This window comes from Benincasa hispida, unplaced genomic scaffold (assembly GCF_009727055.1).
Source record: "Benincasa hispida cultivar B227 unplaced genomic scaffold, ASM972705v1 Contig395, whole genome shotgun sequence".
Taxonomy (NCBI): Eukaryota; Viridiplantae; Streptophyta; class Magnoliopsida; order Cucurbitales; family Cucurbitaceae; genus Benincasa; species Benincasa hispida.
The window spans coordinates 113439-133377 of NW_024064831.1; the positions used below are offsets into that span (position 1 = coordinate 113439).

The 19939-nt window shown below is 29.0% G+C and overlaps 2 protein-coding genes across 2 annotated transcripts; both read right to left on the bottom strand.

Annotated features, from left to right (window-relative positions):
* Positions 1 to 1806: 1806 nt before the first annotated feature.
* On the bottom strand, positions 1807 to 6842 carry LOC120069434 (putative kinase-like protein TMKL1). The gene is made up of 2 exons (XM_039021184.1): positions 6183 to 6842; positions 1807 to 2433 (listed from the first exon to the last, which is right to left on the bottom strand). Exons 1-2 carry the CDS (start codon positions 6661 to 6663, stop codon positions 1934 to 1936), a joined length of 981 nt encoding a protein of 326 aa, XP_038877112.1. The 5' UTR covers positions 6664 to 6842; the 3' UTR covers positions 1807 to 1933.
* An 8130-nt stretch (positions 6843 to 14972) lies between these two features.
* On the bottom strand, positions 14973 to 18798 carry LOC120069438 (acid phosphatase 1-like). Its single transcript, XM_039021192.1, has 3 exons — positions 17947 to 18798; positions 16957 to 17166; positions 14973 to 15413 (listed from the first exon to the last, which is right to left on the bottom strand). The coding sequence occupies exons 1-3, from the start codon at positions 18357 to 18359 to the stop codon at positions 15236 to 15238; spliced, it is 801 nt and encodes a 266-aa protein (XP_038877120.1). The 5' UTR covers positions 18360 to 18798; the 3' UTR covers positions 14973 to 15235.
* Between the last annotated feature and the right edge of the window lie 1141 nt (positions 18799 to 19939).

Sequence of the window (19939 nt, forward strand, 5' to 3'; positions counted from 1 at the left end):
AACTCATAGTTTGACCCAACTACCATCCAATCAACCACTTATGTTCTTGCAACTAATCAAATCTCAATTCATATATTTTTTCTTTTTTCTTTTTTTTTCTTTTTTGAAAAGGTCATATAACTATAAATTTTTAAAGTTAGGGAAGAATTTTAATGATTTGATTTTTTAAAAAATTTGGATATTCAATTGATGTGAGATCCTAACATTCTTATTTAATATTAAAAAATTAGGTGGGTTGGGGTGGGGGTGAGTGAATAAATAGTTTCAATTTAAAAGGAATAGCATGCCTAATGCTGGCTTGAATTATAATTTGGTTGATATTGAATACAATATTAAATTATGGATTGACATGGATATATTGCTACTCTTTGTGTGAGTAAGTAAATCAATGATTTAGACCTATTTGTTAATCATTTATTTTCATAAAATTAAGATGATAAATAAAACTTTTAAAAATTTCTTTTTATTTTTTGAATTTGATTAAAAATTAGACCATTGTTATTAAGAATGAAATGGAGAGGAAATAAGATTAAATTTTCAAAAATCAAAAACAAAAAACGAAATGATTACTAGAGCCTAAATAAATAATTTCCTGTACTTGTTTGTTTTTCTTTTAGAAATTGACTAATAATTGAAATGTTTCTTTTAAAAAAGGGTCAATATCAAAGAACTCTAAACTAATAATCGTGTTAATTTAAACCTTGAACTATGTGAGTTGTATCAATTTAAACCTCAAACTAATAATTGTATCAATTTAAACTCAAACTTTGTTAAGTATACCAATTTAAATTATGAATTTTATTTGGATATAATTATGAAAGTCTAAGGTTTAAATCGATAGATTTATGAAAGTTTATGGTTTAAATTGATATATTTATGAAAGTTCAGGATTTAAATTGATACAACTCCTAAAATTCAAGGTTTAAATTGATACAATTATTAATTTAGGGTGTAAATTGATACAACAAAAAAATTTAAGGATATAAATTGATATTTATCCTTAAAAAAAATGAAAATTATGATTAAAAAAAAAACAAGCATAGTTTTTCTAAAAACCAAATAGTTATCTAAAAGAAATCTCCATTGATTCAAATTTTAGAGTTTTACCCACAAATTATCACAGATGAGCTAACCCTAAATCTTATATTTAAATATTACTTGGTCCGTAATTTCAAATAACCATTTTTTACATTTAAATAAAAAGGTTAGTAAATATATGTAACTTTTAAATTTCTAACAATTAAATTTAAATTTCTAACAATTTAGTCTTTATCATAAAAATTTTCATCAAATTTAAGTATAAATTTTTATCACCTATGGCTTTAGTATTAAATAAAGTTGATTTCCAATTGTTGATGATCCCACGTTGAAAAGATTGAAGGACTTATTTTTAATAAAATAGATGAGTTACTCATTTCATTACCTAAATCATCATAAATTATCAAATTCAATGACTAAATTATTATTTATAAAAAATTTTAGAAAGCGAAATTTAAAAACTAAATTGTTTCTTTCCTAAAATGGAAACAAAAGTATTTTTAATTAAATAAAAATGAACCAAAACTATTTGGATCAAAATGATATATAAACAAAAACAAGAACAAAAATGCATATTCGTTACAAAAGGACCTAAAACTAAAAATAATTTCAGTTGGCACTACACTGAAAATGGTTTGAATAAATTAAATTAATTGATTAGTAAAATCAAATCAGAACTCTATAATGATATCTCATGTCCCTGTTTTATATATACACCGATCAAAAAGAGAAAAAAAAAATCAAACAAACAAAAATTAACCTCAGAAAAGGGAAAAAAAATGAAAAATCAGCCATATTCATTCTGTAGAATATCAAGAAAAAAATGAAAAATTAGCCATATTAATTAAAAAGAATGATCATTTGCTCCAAAATCATCCCAAAAAGATCAATCCTATTAATCCATCTCAATCCTTCCAATTTCTTCAATCTTAGCAATCACTTCCCTGAAATCCAGCCGAAGATTAGGCGAAGAACGACAACAAGCCTCGCCGATCTGAACAAGGCATCTGAGAATCCGCTCTTCAGAAACGCCGGTAGCAACCGGATTTCGGATCGTCGGCTCTTTGGCAGAGAGCAACTCGAGTAAGATCTTGCCGTAGCTGTAGACGTCAGTGCGTTCATCAGCGTCGGTCATCTTGATAAGTTCGGGCGCCTTGTAGCCAGCGGCGGCGGAGACTTGAAGCATTTCTCGAGTTGCGGCGGCGTTGAGGAGGAGATGGAGGCCGAAATCGGAGATGTGCGGATCGAGATTTCGATCGAGAAGAATGTTCTTGGACTTGAGATTTCCGTGAGGGATTGGTCTTTGTAATCCGTTGTGAAGATGATCTAGGGCTTTCGCGATTCCGATGGCGATTTTGTAAATGGCCTCCCAATTTTTTGATTCTGTTTCACTTACTGTTCAATTCAAACGATTCAAATAATTAGGTTAAAATCAAACCAATTTCAACTCTTTTTTTTTTTTTTTTTTTTTTAAATAAAACCCACGTTTCATTCTCTACATTATATCGTTATTTCTATACAAAAATCATTAATATGAATATAATATAAATAGTAGATCTCTTTACTTATTTTAAAATAATAAAATATTTATTTATTAATTTTATAATTTGTTAAAATATATCCATCGAAATCGATATTTTTATCGAAATTTTGGTAAAATAAAGACTTTGATATCGGTATTTTAAACATAAATTCTCCTATCCATACAAAATAAAAATTAAAAAATGGAAAAAAGAAAAAAGATAAACTGGAATTTGAAACAAAAAGTAATCTGCTAAGAAGATACAATTACACAAAAAGATAAACAAAAAGACTGATGATTTTTTTTTTTTTCAATCCTTCCAACAAAGTTGCGAAGGTCAATTTTCCTAAATTGGGCTTTTTTGGAATATTCAAACAGAGACAAATTTGAATGTAAAGGTCACCAAACAAATCTCATATAATATAATTTATAAAGAAATATTAAAATTCTTACCAAATTTTAACAAAAAAAAAATGCTTTTAAAATATTTCTTGAAAGTAGGGAAAAAGAAAAACAAAATCATAAAGTGAAAAAGAAGTTTTTTTTTTCTTGAAAAATATTTTTTTTTCTAAGATTTGAGCTTAGTTTTTATTTGATTACAAGATTTGAAAATGTTACCTTTCTAATATTAAATTTGAGTTTGATTTTAATTTAGTTTCTAAATTTTAAAATGTTATAAATTTATCTATGAGTTTAAGTTTTATTTTTATTTTGTTCCTTAAATTTCAAGAACATAGCTTCTAGATACTACTTTTAGCATCTCTACAAATTTGCTAACTTCTTAACCATTTAACTAAATATATTATAATAATATCATTTTATATGAATGCATTTTGTTATATATATTTTTAAATGTTAATTAATTCAATTTTTTAATCATTTTCCTAAAAAAATATTTTTTCCTAATTTTTTGTCAAATTATTTAGATTAAATAAAATTAGTTGGAATTTAAATCATAGACATTTTAAAATAAATTATCTAGACAAAAATAATTGAAATAATAACTCTAATTTGACTCATATAATTAAATTACATAATTTTCGTATTAATTTATCAAATACCATACCCATTTTTTTCTAATTTAAATTAAAATTTACCAAACACTATTTTACTTCATTTTTCTAAAAGCACAACTACCAACAATTATTTTAAAAACTACAACAATTCTAAACGGAACCTATAATTTTTAACCTCAATTTTTATTAAATATAAAATTTCAGTCATTAGTGTTAAGGTCGATTAATTCATTTAAAATGATTATGAAGTGTAAATCACTTTTAATAGTGATGAAAAAAAGATTGAAATTTGATTAACTATTATTATTTCAATTCCTTTGAAAAGGTATTTTAAAAGAATTTAAACTAGATATAAAACCTAGGATAAAAAAGATATTTTCTTCCTTATTTTTAAAGAGGGAGATGAAAAGGTACAAGTAAACTCTTCCAAACCAATTTTTTATTTTGGTTTTTTTAAAACCAACGTTCTATTTTCTTTTATATATATATATATATACTTTCTTTTGGGTTGTAAAATAACAAAGACTTTTAAATGATGGACTTCTTATCAAATAAATATGTGCTAAATAAACTTTTTTTTTTAAAAAAAAAAACCGTCGACAAATAAGCAATTATTCAAAATATGAGGATTGGAATTTGGAAATTTTAAATTAAAAGAACTAAAATAAAAAAAAAAAATAAAACCACAACTCTTTTAATACAAATGTAAAAATGACATCAAGATATGACCTTACATAATTGAAAGAGAAATATCAATGTATCCTTTTACCAATAATAATAATAATGTCAATGCATATGTGAGGTGGACAGAATTTTTCTTATCTTATTTTTAATCTAACATTATTCAATTACATAATGGGGAGAAACTATGAATGTTAAGATATATGTATGAAATGTACCCAAAAAAACAGAAAAAAAAATCTTTTTTGGAAAATGAAACTTTATTCCTTGGTCCACATCCTTGACAAATAAAATAATCAACCTTTTCTATTCTATATCAAAAAAGAAAGAAAGAGAGAGAGAGAGAAAATGCAAAAAAAAAAAAAAAAACAAAAAAAAAAACTCCTTTTTAGTGAATTTGTTAGTTAAAAATGTAGAAACTTTAGGTAATTTGTACAATATCTTATTCGTGAAAGAAAAAATAATTAATCTTTTTTTTTTTTTAATTTTAATCCTTAGTAAGTAAACCTATCAAGCTATTATTATTATTATTATTATTATCTAATGAAGTAAGAAAATCAAAACAATTATGACATTATTAATAACAAATGTGTTGACGATCAAGAGGTGTGTGTTATAATCTTTCTATCTTTATTATACTAAAAAAATTACAAAATTTGTCTATGATTTATTGCCTTTTATCTTCAAAACCTTATTAAATTTCATTCTATTTTAGTCTATATATTTTTAATACATTTCAAATTTAGTTATTCAAACCTATTTTCCCCCCAAAATTGGTTAAATAATAATTACTTTCATACAATAAAATATATCAGGTAAATATATTTTCAAAATTTATAAAGAAAATGATAGTGTACATTTTTTTTTAAAAAAAAAATAAAAAATGAAATTACAAGATAAACTATGTTTAAAATTTATTGAAAGTACCTGACTTAATATCCCGACCAAAATGATATTCTAATTTTTAACTACGAAAATCATTAACAACATAATAAAAAAATGTATTCAATTAAATATTACTCAACTAATTAAAATATATACGATTAAAGTTTTCGACTCCCTAACTCTTACCTAAGGCATATATTCATATATTTTAAAAATATTAGCATACTATAAATTTTTATAAGTATGAAAATATAATATTCTAAAGAAATTCATTTTTAAGGGGGAAAAAATCCAAAAATTATATATGGAAAAAATAAATATATATTTTTGGAAGAAATAATTGGAAAAATGGTAGAGAGAAGACAAATAAAGAAGCATCGGGTGGACGAATTTTCCCCATTTACAGCAACCACCATATGATGACAATATATTCGGTTGCCGACATTTCAATAGATTCTTTTTTAGGACACAAATAAATTTCTAATATTACATATTACCTATTAAATATTAATTTTTCTTTTAAAAATATATTTGTTTTTTAAAAGATGGGAGAATTCAAAATCTCGAACAAACGCTAAATTTTTATTAACAATGATTAGGTGCATAATCTCATATTTCCCTTTTTGTTACACGAAAAAAATTTAAAAATTATTCTTTTAAAAGATTATTACATGATAATTATTTATTAGACAATTGTCTGATAACAAGATAAGTAATATATTATTTTATTTTAATTTTAGTATGTAAGGAAAACAGTAGCATTTAATTGCAGCTTAATTATTACTTACTATGTATCTGCTGCTTTTATTTATAATTTGACGCAATTAAACGTTACATTAAATGATTTTGTGATCCTACATTGTTCCTAATTTTTCCCCCCTAAACTAGTGTCATCTAGATGCATAGAAGAATTTATTTTATTATATGATATTGATTTGAGAATATTAGGTATGAAAAATTCACTCAATTTTTCCTTTTCACATTCTCGAGAAACAAACAGAAAATTTTCAAAAGAATATTGATTATGTATTCAAAATTACCTCTAATGAACTCTGCCAAATTCCCCTGTTCGTAGAACGGATGAACCAGAAGCTTCTCGCCCCTCCCGCCGGCGTAGAATCCCAGCAAGGGGACCAAATTCCGGTGCCGAATCGAACCCAGAAGCCGAACCACGTCGTCCTGGTCGTCCCCTCCGCTAGCGGCCGGCCGGAGGAATCTGAGTAGTCGGGTCGTTTGAGTGCTCTGTAACGTAGCCTTATACAGAGTTCCATAGTGGGATTTTCCAATCACTTCCCCAGGAGCTTCTAGAATCTCGTCGATCGTCAAATATTCGCCGCCCTCAAACGTCGTCAGCTCCGGCGGCGGCGGCGGCGGTGGCCTGTGCTCTGTTTTCTTGTTCTTCTTGGAGGAAGGGTTCTCGATGTCGTGATTTTTAGAGAGCTTAAGGCGAAAAAGGAAGATCGAAATTAGGAGAAGGATGAAAATGGTGGCCGAAGCAACGAGTAGAATTAGTTTGAGCATATGGGTATGATTGAAAAAGAATCGAAAGTTTGTGTTCTAACAACAGAGAAAAAAAGAGAGTTTTTTTTTCCCTATAATGATTGAAATTTGAATGCATAAAATTTGTTGAGTATGTACAGAGGAGAAGAGAGGGAAATACTTTACTTAGCGTGTGCGGTAGAGGGAATACATCCCATCCACCCATCAAAATGGACCCCATCTATGTGTATATAATATATATACACACACACATTGAATATAATGGCTTTGTATGAACTTTAATAATTGTTTGTTAATTTTGTTTTTGTTTGTTTTAATGACATATTAGATAGAAAGATTTTAAATTTTTGACATTCTATTGGAGGGGAGGGACATTAAAAAGTTTAGTTATGTTTTAGGTTAACATCAATTTTGTGAAAACTATATATAGGATATTTAGAAAGTTTGATATTTTTATAGAAGTCATTGTATTTTTCATTTTTTTATATAAATTACTATCACGTGGGACTTCGATAAAAAGGGAGCTTTTAAGGTTAAAAGCACTTATATTTTTGGGAATAAACCTAGCTAATATGAATGTTGCTAGCTCTTCTACATGGAATGCCTCTAGGAGGCTGTGGTGCTTCTTCTGGAAGGCTAAGGCACTGCATAAGACTAAGATAGGCTAATGAAAAATTATGCATGATAACTTTTCGACTAAGATTAATCTTTCCAAGAAAGGCATCTAGACTAATCTCATGTGTGTATTCTCCGGGAATCATATGAAAACAACAATACATCTTCTTGATATTATCTAGTAACCAAAGAGATTTTGCCTCATGTCCTCTCGAAGTTATCAAGATTGTTGGTTCTAGCTCTCTGAACGGGGTTTTTTTTTTCTTCTTAGAAATTGGATAAAGTAAAGATATTGTTTGGCTAATTTAGGAGGCCAGGAATAAAATGATGTTTCAGTTGCAGCTGGTAGACACAACGTTATTTATGAGCATCGACATGGACGGGGGAGGCAATCATGATGGTAAAGACAATGCAGAGACCTCACCTCCTTACTTTCATACTCTGGTCGAGTGACAACCTCCTACAATGTTCTTTTGAAAGTTGAACAATGATATATCACATCGAATCTTGTCTCTAAGATGGATGGTCTCAGTTGGGTGCTTCAATATTACTTAGGTTCGTGTCTATCTTGCTGAGTTAGAGTTCACTCAAACATGCTGTGAAGTTAATGTTCTAGAAGCGATGACTATTTGTCTTGAATTAGAGAGTATTTCCTCATACTTCAAGCATCTGGTAGAATTTGATTGTTTAGAGGTAGTCAATTTACCAAATGAAGTTGCAATTGATATTTCAAAGGTCCTTTTCTTCATTTATGAGGCTAAGCTGTAGAGTAGTGATATGGGTGTTATCTCTTTTTCTCATATTTGTTGTTTCCACAATGTCCTAGTTCATTCTCTTGCAACTAAGGCTTTGGAGGAACATGGATTTTTCCTTCTTAATACTCCTTATCCTAAATGATTTTCAACGCTTGTGTCTTGTGATATAATCTTGAAGTTACATTGTTAAAGTTCAAGGCCCGATTATTAATCTTCAAAGTTACTGAACTTATAATTTAGTCTAAATAAAATTAAGTTAGATATACTCATTTGGCATAGTGTTGGTACCATCAACCTCAAAGTCATAGATTCAATTCTCTCACCCATATATTGTTAAAAAAAAAAAAATGATAAATTAGATACTTTTTTGGAAGTTAGTCACAATTTTGAAAGTTTTAAGGATGAAGGCTTTAACTTCTAAATGATGAAATTATATGTAAATGAAAACAAAAGAACATAGGGTGAATGAAATGTATGGAAAAATTGTGAAGCTAGCATGTATGTTATTGTTATTAATAGATTTTAAAATGTTGAGAAAAATTTATATTGATATGAAATTTAAGGAGAGAACAAAAAATAGAGAAAAGGAAGAGAAAAGAGATAATGTTGTTATGAGAATTGTTGTGGGTTCCATTAATTCTCTTTAACATGGCTATATTTGGGGTTATAATTCCATTACAAAAACTCTCTCAAATGTGAACAGTTAATCACAAGTAATGCACAATTTATTAATAAAATAAACAAAGGAGTTAGGAGTAATGTCATCCATAACTTGAGGTTTGGAATTTTAAATCTAGATTTGACACCTAATTAATCATAATATTATATATATCTTGCATCCTTTCATCTTAAACACCAAAACAAATAGAATTGAAGCACCTTTGATCTTGGAGCTTCTACCAATTAAGATTATGGAAGAAAAGGAAAGTGTATTGTTACTATAAGGTAGGTATGATGATTTAAATATATTTAAAAAAGATTAATCATGTAATTTTAAACTTCTAATAATATAGATAATTCCTCTCTTTTCAATACGATGTTGGTTTATCCCAATGTGATGATTTTTCACTCAATAAAGATTAAGTTTGTAAGAGGAACATCTACCGATATGTAATCTCCAATCCTAGTGGTATGACATCACTTTTGTATTGAGTCTCTATAAGCCGGTCCTTTCAATATATTTGCTATAGAGTTGTCTCTCATTAGCCGCTTGTATTTTTCTACTCTCACATGGCCAATAATACAAATATTTTGCCATTAAAAAAAAATAGAAATATTTTTCTCCTTGTTGTGTCTTTAGTTGCATACTTCTTAAAAAACATTAATCGATTACTTAAAATTGAATTGTTTTAGGCTAAACAGATTTAACTTTAAAGTTATATGAATGAATCGGCGAAAAGAAATGTGTATCCTTAATAATTAAGAATGTATAGGTCTATCTCAATTCTTAATTGATATTGGTAAGAAAAAAAAATATTTTAATACAAATGTGTTTGTAAAATTTTAGGCACATTATTCAAACAAGCAATCAAGTATAATATTCTCTTCTCAATTTTGTTTGTTCTTTTTAACCCTCTATTTTAAGTTTTGGTCAAAAGCTCACATAGGAGTAGATTCTAAGAGTTCTTATCTTATCTTCTAATCATAGTTTTACTACAAGATTGAATTGCTTATTGCTTCCAACAATAAATGTTAAATTGTAAAAGGGAGAGAGAAGTGTATATTGCCTATAATAAGGTAGAATGGTGGGTAACCAAAGAAAGATTTTGATGTTGAATATGTTAGGGGTGCAAATAAAGTTCCACGAATATATAAGTGAATATAATTATCTTCCGTAGGATAAGGTCTTTTAGAGTGGTTTTGAAAAGTGAAAATAAAGCCATAAGGTATTTGTTTAAGGTAGACAATATCATATCATTGTGAAGATAGACAGAGTTTTTGTTGTCCTTTTTAGAGATAGAAGCTTTTTCTTTTTCTTTTTCATTTCCTCAAAAGTGCTCATAAAAAAATGGTTAGAGTGTGTTTGGTTCCAAACTTTTAAAAATTGATTTTGAATTAGGTTTCAAAAGTGATTTTAGAATTATTAAAGCCACGTTTTGGTAACCATTTGAGCCCCGTTTGGTAACCATTTTGTTTTTGAAAATTAAGCATATAGACACTACTCTTGCCTCCAAATTTCTTCTTTTGTTATCTACTTTTTCACCAACGGTTTAAAAAACCAAACCAAATTTTGAGAACTAAAAAAAAGTAGTTTTCAAAAAATTGTTTTTATTTTTGGAATTTGGCTATGAATTGGATTATTATAGTTAAGAAATATGCAAATCGTAGTAAGATATGATAAGAAAATAGATTTAATTTTCAAAAACCAAAAATAAAAAATAAAACGATTATCAAACGAGTCAAAATTACTAAATATTACACTTTTTTATTTAGAAAAAATAATCTATATAGAAGTGAAACAATTTAACAAAAAAAAAAAAGGCAAATTTTGTTAGGTGATTTGCCACTAAAAAGACATTTCTTCCCATGGTTGAAAAACCGATTCTAAATTATTTTAGATTCTTTTAAAATCAATTTCAACACCAAACATCAAATTTTAAAAGAATGGTGATTTTTTTAAAGGTATTATAATTAAAGTGTAGAGTGGAGAAATCGAACCTTTGACCTTGAGATAGATAGTACAAGTACTATAAGCTACGTCTATAATGCACATATACTTCATGTGAGGCAAAAAATCAGTGTCAGACACGTATCAGATATCGATACTTCTAGATATTTTCAGATACGTATTTAACACGCGATTTGACATATCTATACTTTCAGATACTTTCCAGATACGTATCTGACACGCAATTTGACGTATCTATTTCTATGCGTTTTTTTTAAAGAAAAAAGACAAGTAACTCATCTAATCTTTTTCAATCTAAAATCAGACAACCTATTTAAAAAGCTCAATACTCGAGTCCAAAACTAAAAGAAAAATCAATAAATAACAGACCAAACCCTAGACTAGAATCATCTAATCTCCATCTTCACATTTGAGTCTCCACAAAGTCCACCAAAATATAAACCATTTGGATATCTTTAAGAATAAGTTCTTTGTTTATTTTCATATTTCTCTCTCTAATTTTCTTTTTCTTCTTTGCAATATGAGTCACTTTTCTATTGCATTTTATTAACTATTGTACTTCAACATCTTAGATGTTACTTTTTTTTGTATTGTATTTTAGTGTTTGTATTTTATTTTGTGTTATTATTATTAACTTGTATACCAAACTTATTTATATCCTATATATATATTTTTTAAAAAAATGCATCTTCAACGTATCCTCATTTCTTAGAAATATATATATTAAAAAATATATAAAAAAATGATGTATCCTTAGACGTATCCGTATCATAGTTTTTTAAAACTCAACGAATTGCCGTATCTGATCATATCCGTATCGTATAACCATATCTACGTCTGTGTTTCATAGAGTTACGCTCATGTTGGCAAATGATGAATTTTTTCAATGACAAATTTTTACCATATGAAAATTACTTTCAACCTTAAACAGCATTAAAAGTGCTTTTAATTGGCTATTGTTTTGAAAAATATTCTTAAACTCATTCCAAGAACCTATGTTTGGCCATTTTCTAACATTACTTGTGAATTTTGAGGTTATATGCATTAGTCATCACTTGAAATTATGTTTTTATTTTAAGAAAACATTTTTCATACACAAAATATTTAAGCTCCATTTAATAATTATTTCATTTTCCTTTTCCTTTTCTATTTGTTTTCTCATAATTCCTTTATCATAATTTTCATTTTTTAAAATAAATATTTGAATTATTATTATTATTTTTTTAATTTTCAAAATTTGATTTTATTTTAAAAATACACCTGAAAAGTAGAAACAAAGATCTCGTAGTTATTTATAAGATTAATTTTAAAAAACCATACAATTATAAAATGTGATGTTAGATATATTTTAAAATATAGGTTAGAAGAAAAACAACCTTTTAAAAAACAATAGATCAGCAAACATATTATCTAACATAAAAGAAACTTGAGCTCATGAGTGATTGGATAAGTAAAGACCAAATTTATTTAAATCTTTTGGAAACATGTTTTGTGTTTGTCGGTTAAAGTTTTGAATGTTTGACGTTTGAAGGAGGAACAAGAAGATATGATATATATACTTCTAAAAGCATTATGTAAATAAAAATGTGCATTAATGTCCTTATCTATATAGTTGTGCATTATATAAGTCAAATTATACTCAATTTGTAACAACCCCTACTTTATGAGAGTTATAATTTATATATTTCTTGTACATTTTAGCCCTTCATTTTCAATTAAATCATGTGACATGTCGAGGAACAGTTAAGTTTTTTTTTTTGGATCAAATTGTAAATTTAGTCTCTATGATTTGGAAAAAAGTTAGAATTTAGTCCTTATGATTTTAAAACTTAGAATTTAGTCCCTATAATAATAATCTCTATGAGAACAATTTATAAAAATTTTATCAAACTATAAGAACTACATTCTAATTATAAATTATAAGGATTTAAATATTAAATTTCTCCAAATTATAAGGATTTAAGTATTAAATTTCTCCAAATTATAGGGATCAAATTTGTAATTTATGTTTTGATATTATAAAATTGAAATTAATATATAGTAGTTGAAATGACAGATGATGTCATTTTAGTTTGTTCGAGACTTTCGAGAGTTTTGTTCTTGAGTATGATCTTGAGAAACTCGTCTCATTACTAAATAAAAAATTATGTTTGTTTGGTAAGAATTTTGTTTTTAGTTTTGGTTTTGGAATTTATGTTTGTTTACTCCTAAATTTTATATTATGGTTCGTACATTTTTTAAAAGAATGTTTGAATTCTTAATCAAATCCTAAAAATAAAAGCAAGTTTTTGAAAACTACTTTTTAGTTACATTTGGTTTTTTGTTTTAAAAAAATAAACTTATGCACACTACTTTTACCTATAAACTCATGTATTTTGTTATCTCCTTCCACCAAATGATTAGAAAAAACCAAACCAAAATTTGAAAACTAGAAAATAATAATTTTCAAAAAAATTGTTTATCTCTTTAAAGACCAAGAATTTGAGTTTTTCTTGAAGAAATGTTAGGAGAAAATAACCATAAATTTCATAAACAAAAAATACAAAACAAAATCGTCATCAAACAGAACCTAAAAAATTGGTAAAAAAAGATCAAACTTGTTAAATTGTAACTTAACACTATAATAACCATCTTTTATTGACCCGAACTATTTTTTTCTCAAAGTGAATGATGGATGTACTCTTACTTCGTAAAAAAGTATCATCTCATCGAAACTCTTTTGAAGCATGCTTGACATATTAGAAAAAGAATCATAATTGATCAAAGGGAAAAAAAGGAGCTATATTGTTTTCCTTGATAGATGATAGAGAAGGAAAGAAATGAAGAGGGGAAAGGGGTAGAATATGATTGAGAGATTGAGATTGCTTATGTTAAAAGAATACACATGATGTAAACACTAAACTTTATCCCCACATAAGCACTAAACTTGGAACTACTTATAAAGCTGATACTCATAAAGAAAAGATGCTGTTTCTAATGTGGTCTCTTTTTCAATAATGGAGAGATTTCAAGTGGAGGAATATCCCTTTACTTCCTTCCTTGGATTTGCATGCACCACTTAAATTTATGTGTTGTTACATAAAAGATAATGTTGGAAAAATCTATTTGCTATTAACAAAAACTCATTAATGATTCTAATCCCACCCTTTTCAATTACCTTATTTCTTCTTCTTCTTCCTTTTCGTACAAATCAGTGCGGAAAAATTGAACCACAAACCTCTGGATCTCTAATACATACAAATGTCAGTTGAGCTCATCTTTTATTAATTTTAAATAACTGATTTCTGCAATGAAAATAATGAAACCTATATTTGATCATTAAATTATATTTGATTATGGATTAAATATGGGTTTAGTATATGATTTTGGTGTTAAATAATTCCTTAAACTTCAAATTTCTTTCTTTTTTTTTAGGCTACAACAAATTTGATTGTCAACGCCAATCCTGAATCATCACTAAAATATGTAATGATGATTTCAAAATTTTCAGTTTTCAAGATGTGTCATCATAAGGTACAATGACGATGATCTAAAAATGGCGGTTTTAAATGATGATAAATCTAAATCGACACCAAGTTTAGTATCATTTATATATTAATTTACGATGACAACTAGCAATGGTGTCAACTCGATCACAAAAGCTATGACGACGGTTTGTTGCAATGGCTTTTTAACAATATTCTTTTTAATAATAAAAATCCACTGATCAACACTTGTTTCAATTCACAAAACTGATTAGGTAAATACATCTCTTAAATTTAAATTTAGAAGTTCAAGAGAAATATTATGCTTGATACTCGTTTTTCTTTAACATATTTTTTAGCACAATTTAATGCGTGGAAGACCGAATCTCTAACCTCCATGGAGGAAGGTTATATCAACTACCATTGACCTAATCTCACTCTTTTGCAACTAACTCATTAGTATCTCCTATCAAACTTGTCTAAAAAGAGATTAAAACTTGAGTGATATTTTCTTACAAAAATAGAAAAAAAATAATTGATCTTTCACTTTGGCCTTGATTACTTTCTCAGACTTGTTTGAAATGATTTTTTAAATGCTTGCAAAATGATTTTACATGAAAGAAAAAGAAAAAAAATGTTTTTACCTAAATGAAGGAAGAACCTATTTTTCATTCATTCTTATTTAGGAGATATGTTAAAGATAGCTCTTTTCCAATTTTAAACCACAAATTCATCTTTAAAGAAGGGAAAAAAAATCATATAATTATCATTATCATCAGCTCTTAAGATTTCTGTAGTTATGTTCGAAATTGCAAATGACTTAAAATAAAATAAAATAAAATCAGTGTTTCACCAGAATGCCTCAAATAAACAAGAATGCTAAAAGTATTTTCATTTATCAATCCTTTGAATCCATTAAATGTGGATAATAGAATTTACTAAAGGAGTTTCACCTATCATCAACACTAATATATAAATGAAAGCTTTTATGGATCTCTCTTGACTCTGTGTTTAATTCAAGATCCAACAAATTGGACATCTTCAACGTATGTACAATTCTTTAGGAGATCTTGAACCATGGTTTAATTATGAGCATAACATTGATGATGTGATCCATCCCCTCCCTATATTCAGGAAATATAATACATGGGATTTGGAAGTTTGAACGAACGAACCGAAGCTGAAGTACCCAATAAATCACTCCATTGGTCACCAGAGTTTCCGATGATTCGTAATCCTTCATTCTCCATCTCGCTCCGCTTCTCAGATTTGTAAAGTATTGCGGACTTCCCTCGATCATCATCTCTCCTGCGTATAGTATCAGAAACATTTGGGCTAGTTGATGATTATGAACCAAAATGAAAGATAAGGCAACTAAAGAATTAATCAGACAAAAATATAAGAAACAATGCTTTAACATTGAAAATGAAGGGTTTCAAGGATGTTGGTGCACATACACACACACACTTTTTAGAAGAGTTCTTGGTCTAGTACCTGCCAATAGAATGCATAATATAAAACCTCAAAGATCAAATTACTTTTGGAAATAATAGAAACTCATTGGTTTATTGTCTCCCATATTTCCAAATTAAGAAATAGAGTAAGTAGCTTCTTTGTATATGTATATTGAGATAAGATAACAAAGAAGCTAATATCTAAACTAGAGGTCTTAAGAATGAATAAAAAGTGAAGAATGTAATGAAGATGGGATGATAGATACTTGGTAGCCCATAGGCGATGTGGTGAGCGAGACGAGTACTAGCCTTATCAGTCAATATGGCATCAAAGCACAATCCGCACCATACAGCATAAGAAACTCACCACGGATTATTATATTATTCAGAAAGATGGAAGATCGAGGAAAATATGTCATACATATTCTCTCATCTCTCCTTTTTTCCTTCTTAATTCAAGATGTGAAGATGGGCTACAAACCTCTGACTTTATGATCGACAATACATGCATTTACTAAGTGCGCTAAAGTCAAGTTCGTGAAAAAAATGTCATTCTCAAACATATTATAAGTGCATTGCGTTTTTCACTCCAGGCATGTATTTTTTTCCCTCCCTTTGAGTCCTTAGAAAGCTCAAAAGCTGATTTGTGGAGAGACAATAGAATATTGAAAGAACTTCCAAGAGGTTTCTGATATAGAGGAAAAGTTTTAAGACATTTTGGACTCTGGGAAATGTTGGAATTATAGCATTCTTTCTTTTCTTTTCCCTTCTTTGGTGGGGGTGGGATGTCCATGGTTTATGTGTTTAAACAAGATCAGTCTCTGGCTACACTTTCAATATTATGTAAAGAGATCAACTTAGGTAAGTTTTGGGATATTGAAAGTGAGGAAACAGAACAACATCCAAAGGAGGAAAGCCAAGTAGGGTTTTTTTTTTTTCTTAAAAAAAAAAAAAAATAGAATCAACAACTTTCACAAGAAAAAAATGAAAGAATATAAGAGTATACAAAAAAACAAGCCCACAAAAGCAACCTCCTAATGCAAGGGTTTCCAACTAAGTAAGATGTTACCTAGAGAATAATTACAAAAAAGCTTCGAAACCGAAACCCAGAGCGCCACATAGAACCTTACTAAGGAGGGAGGAAAGCCAAGTAGTTATGCTCTTTACTCACATCCCCAACTATAATAACTGGGGAAAGATGACTAGGGAAACCTTTACCATATTTGATATCATTAGGCCCGTGAACATTTAATATCAACAACAACAGGGTCTATTTTTCAGTATAAATTTCATTTCTATATTAAGTACCGGATATACACCAAATATGAGGAAGTGTAAAACAAATTGCATAGAATCAATAGATCATCAAGCTAACTAATACATAGGACAGTACAAACCTCAATACGAGCCTATCCCAGTCATAAAACCCTGCATTTATCAAATTCCGTGTTGTAGATTCCCTCTGCTTTTCACTCCTTCCAGTAAGCAAAACCAGCTTGAATCCTAGATCCAAAAGCTCTTTATAGAGTTCTAAACTGGGCTGAAGGGGAGGTGCCATAGCCTTCTCGACCCAGTTATCAAACTCATCAGGTTTGAAACTCTCCGAGCTGTGAATTGTCAAAACAAATCAACTTTGCATACGAGTTATATAAACTATGCAGATAAATATAACCAATTAGTCAAGCTATTAATGAAAATCATCACCCCTGACCGTTTGTTTGGCAGAGAAGCTAAGAAAGGACATGATTTGTAATCCCAAACTAGGAAAGAAGATTCAACAACATTCCTAATTTTTGAATTGTGGTTTTACTTTTATACAGTTATAGCTATTGAACAAATATTTTTTTATTTCTCATAATATAACAAGCAAATATAAAAATAAAAGTAAAATAAGTGGATTGTTAAGACAAAATAGAATGATACAGTCTATAAAAAGGATTTGATATGTTGCTTCAAACACAAGTATGTTGAACGTATCACTTTTTTTTTTTTTTTTTTTTTTTTTTTTTTTATTTTTCGTTCAGCTATCAAACATCATATATGTCCAATAAACATGTAATGTCATCATTTAGATAAATTGCCCTAACGATAAAACAATAACTATGTTGAGCTGAACTAAATATGCGATAAATTAAAACTATTTTAATTTCAGAACTAAACAAACACAACCCTGAAAAGTCCCATACTTAATTTAAAATTGAACATTTTTTCATCTACCCCAATATTATATACCAAACACAAGAACACAGAAGTTCAGTTAGTCATAATCCAAAACAAAATTCATAATACCCAAACAAGTCAAGAACCCATTCTTCAAAATTCATAATAAATCTAAAAGATTTTAAAAACAGTATACAGAGTTTTGAACAGAACCACTAGAATCTTACCCATAACCATGTTCTGTGTAGTAAGGAAGATTAGAAAGCAAGGTCTCATCGATATCAAAAATCCATACATCCTTTCCATCGCCAACCAATTTCACACTCTTGGCAAAAACCTCTGCCTCATTCGATGCAATTTCGAGTTCAAGTTGATAGGCTCGACCCGTTACATACTGTTTCACATATTCAGAACAATTTTCCGGAATCTTTTTCCACGGATTCAAATTGTTAGCCTCCACATTAAATCTCCAACTATCACACCTCAATCTGACTTCTCCATCCAGTTCCTTCACCTGATTCTCAACATCCTCAGGAAGCTCAATAATAAGTGGTCTTGGAAGGATATGAGAATCAAAAGCTTCATGAGCGAAAGCTACAGAAAATAGGCAAAAGAGAGAGAAAGCTCGTAGAAAAGCCATGTTTAGAGGAACAGGGGCCAATCGGATCGATCGAGATCGAATATATACAGAAATGGGTATTGGAAAAAATGGATAAATAGGAACTCAGATTGAGAAATTGGAAATGGGTATATGAGATCTTGAAGGGAATATTCTGGGTTTGAAAGAAAGGAACAGAAATCGACGGAGAGGATGATTCTTCGTTGATTTTAGAGGAGAAGGGATTGTTGAGATGAGAATGAATAACCTCTCTTCCTCTCCTTGGAGTTTGTATTGATGGAGAGGGCGAGAGGGTTGGTGGAAGGGGAAATTGCCTTGGGGATTAAGCGAAGACGATGATGAATTTGCCTGAATGCGTTAATGGAAATTGGTATCTCCATTAAATAGGCAAGCTTCGTCTTCCCTTACTTGGTTTTCACCCAATTTCGACCTTAAGTTTTTTTTCCCTTTTTTTCTCTCTTTTTTTTTTAGGAAATTCAGGGGGTTTTCCGCTTTTTCTTTTCTTTTTATTAATTATTAACTTTATATTTTTTAGTAGTTTTTTTTTGGATTTTAAAAAAATAGAAAAAAAAAGAAAAAAAATATTTCCATAAATAGAAAATTTTAATTATTTTGTAACATACCTAATTTTTTTAATAATTAAAATTTAATTATCTTGAAATATTTGAGGATTATTTTGAATTTAATTTTAGAATTTAAATTTAATTTATAAAAATTTAGATTTATTTCAAATTTTAATTTAATCTGAGAAATTAAACTAAACATGGGAGATTCAGAATTTTCTTTTAATATTAATTTGAATCAAAAGATAAAAAGGAAAGATGTTTTGGAATATTATATACATTATTTTAAGGTTAATTATGACATGTGTGTGTAAAAAAAAGAGAGAAAATAAGGAAAACCGCCTCTTGCTCTTTTCCGGACGACGCCACCATCTTCTTTTCCCAGCACACCGCTCAGCTACCTCCGTCTCCTTAGCCCAGCCACCGCTTGGTTCTCTTGGTCCCAATCACGCCCGCTCGCGCAATCGTCACAGACGCTGCCGACCAGTCGCGTCTCTCCAATCCGGCCGCCGTCTCAGTCGCTGACAACCAGGTCATGCGCACCACTGGTCGGTTCCGTCTCAGGCCCATCCTCACGGCAGTGGGTTCAAATCGTTGCCGCTCGCCCGTTCTGCAGCTGGTTGTCGATTGTGGCAACACCCTTCAGGGCGCTGTCAGTCGTGGGTTGTTGCTATCGCCGTCTTTGTGGGTTTTCGTCGGAGTTTCTGTTGGGTAAGGATTTGGTTAATCTTGGTGGATTTTATGGTGCATCTTGAATACCCAACAAATTTTTGGTTTAATTCTTCTCACTCTTGACATTTGAAGGATGGATTGAAGTTTTTGGAAGAAACTGAGGTGTTGTCTTGTAGATGTTGGAGCTCGAATCGGTGAATATCGATGAGTTTTAAACCTTGTTTATTCTTGTGTGGATTTCCTTTGGTTGACTGGAAAATTTGAGTAAAATCTTTGCTAAGACCTTTTGGATTGTTATTAAAACTGTCACGTGTGTTCTAACTCTGGAATTGTTGTGTTTGGGTTATGAACATGCGAATTTGGAGA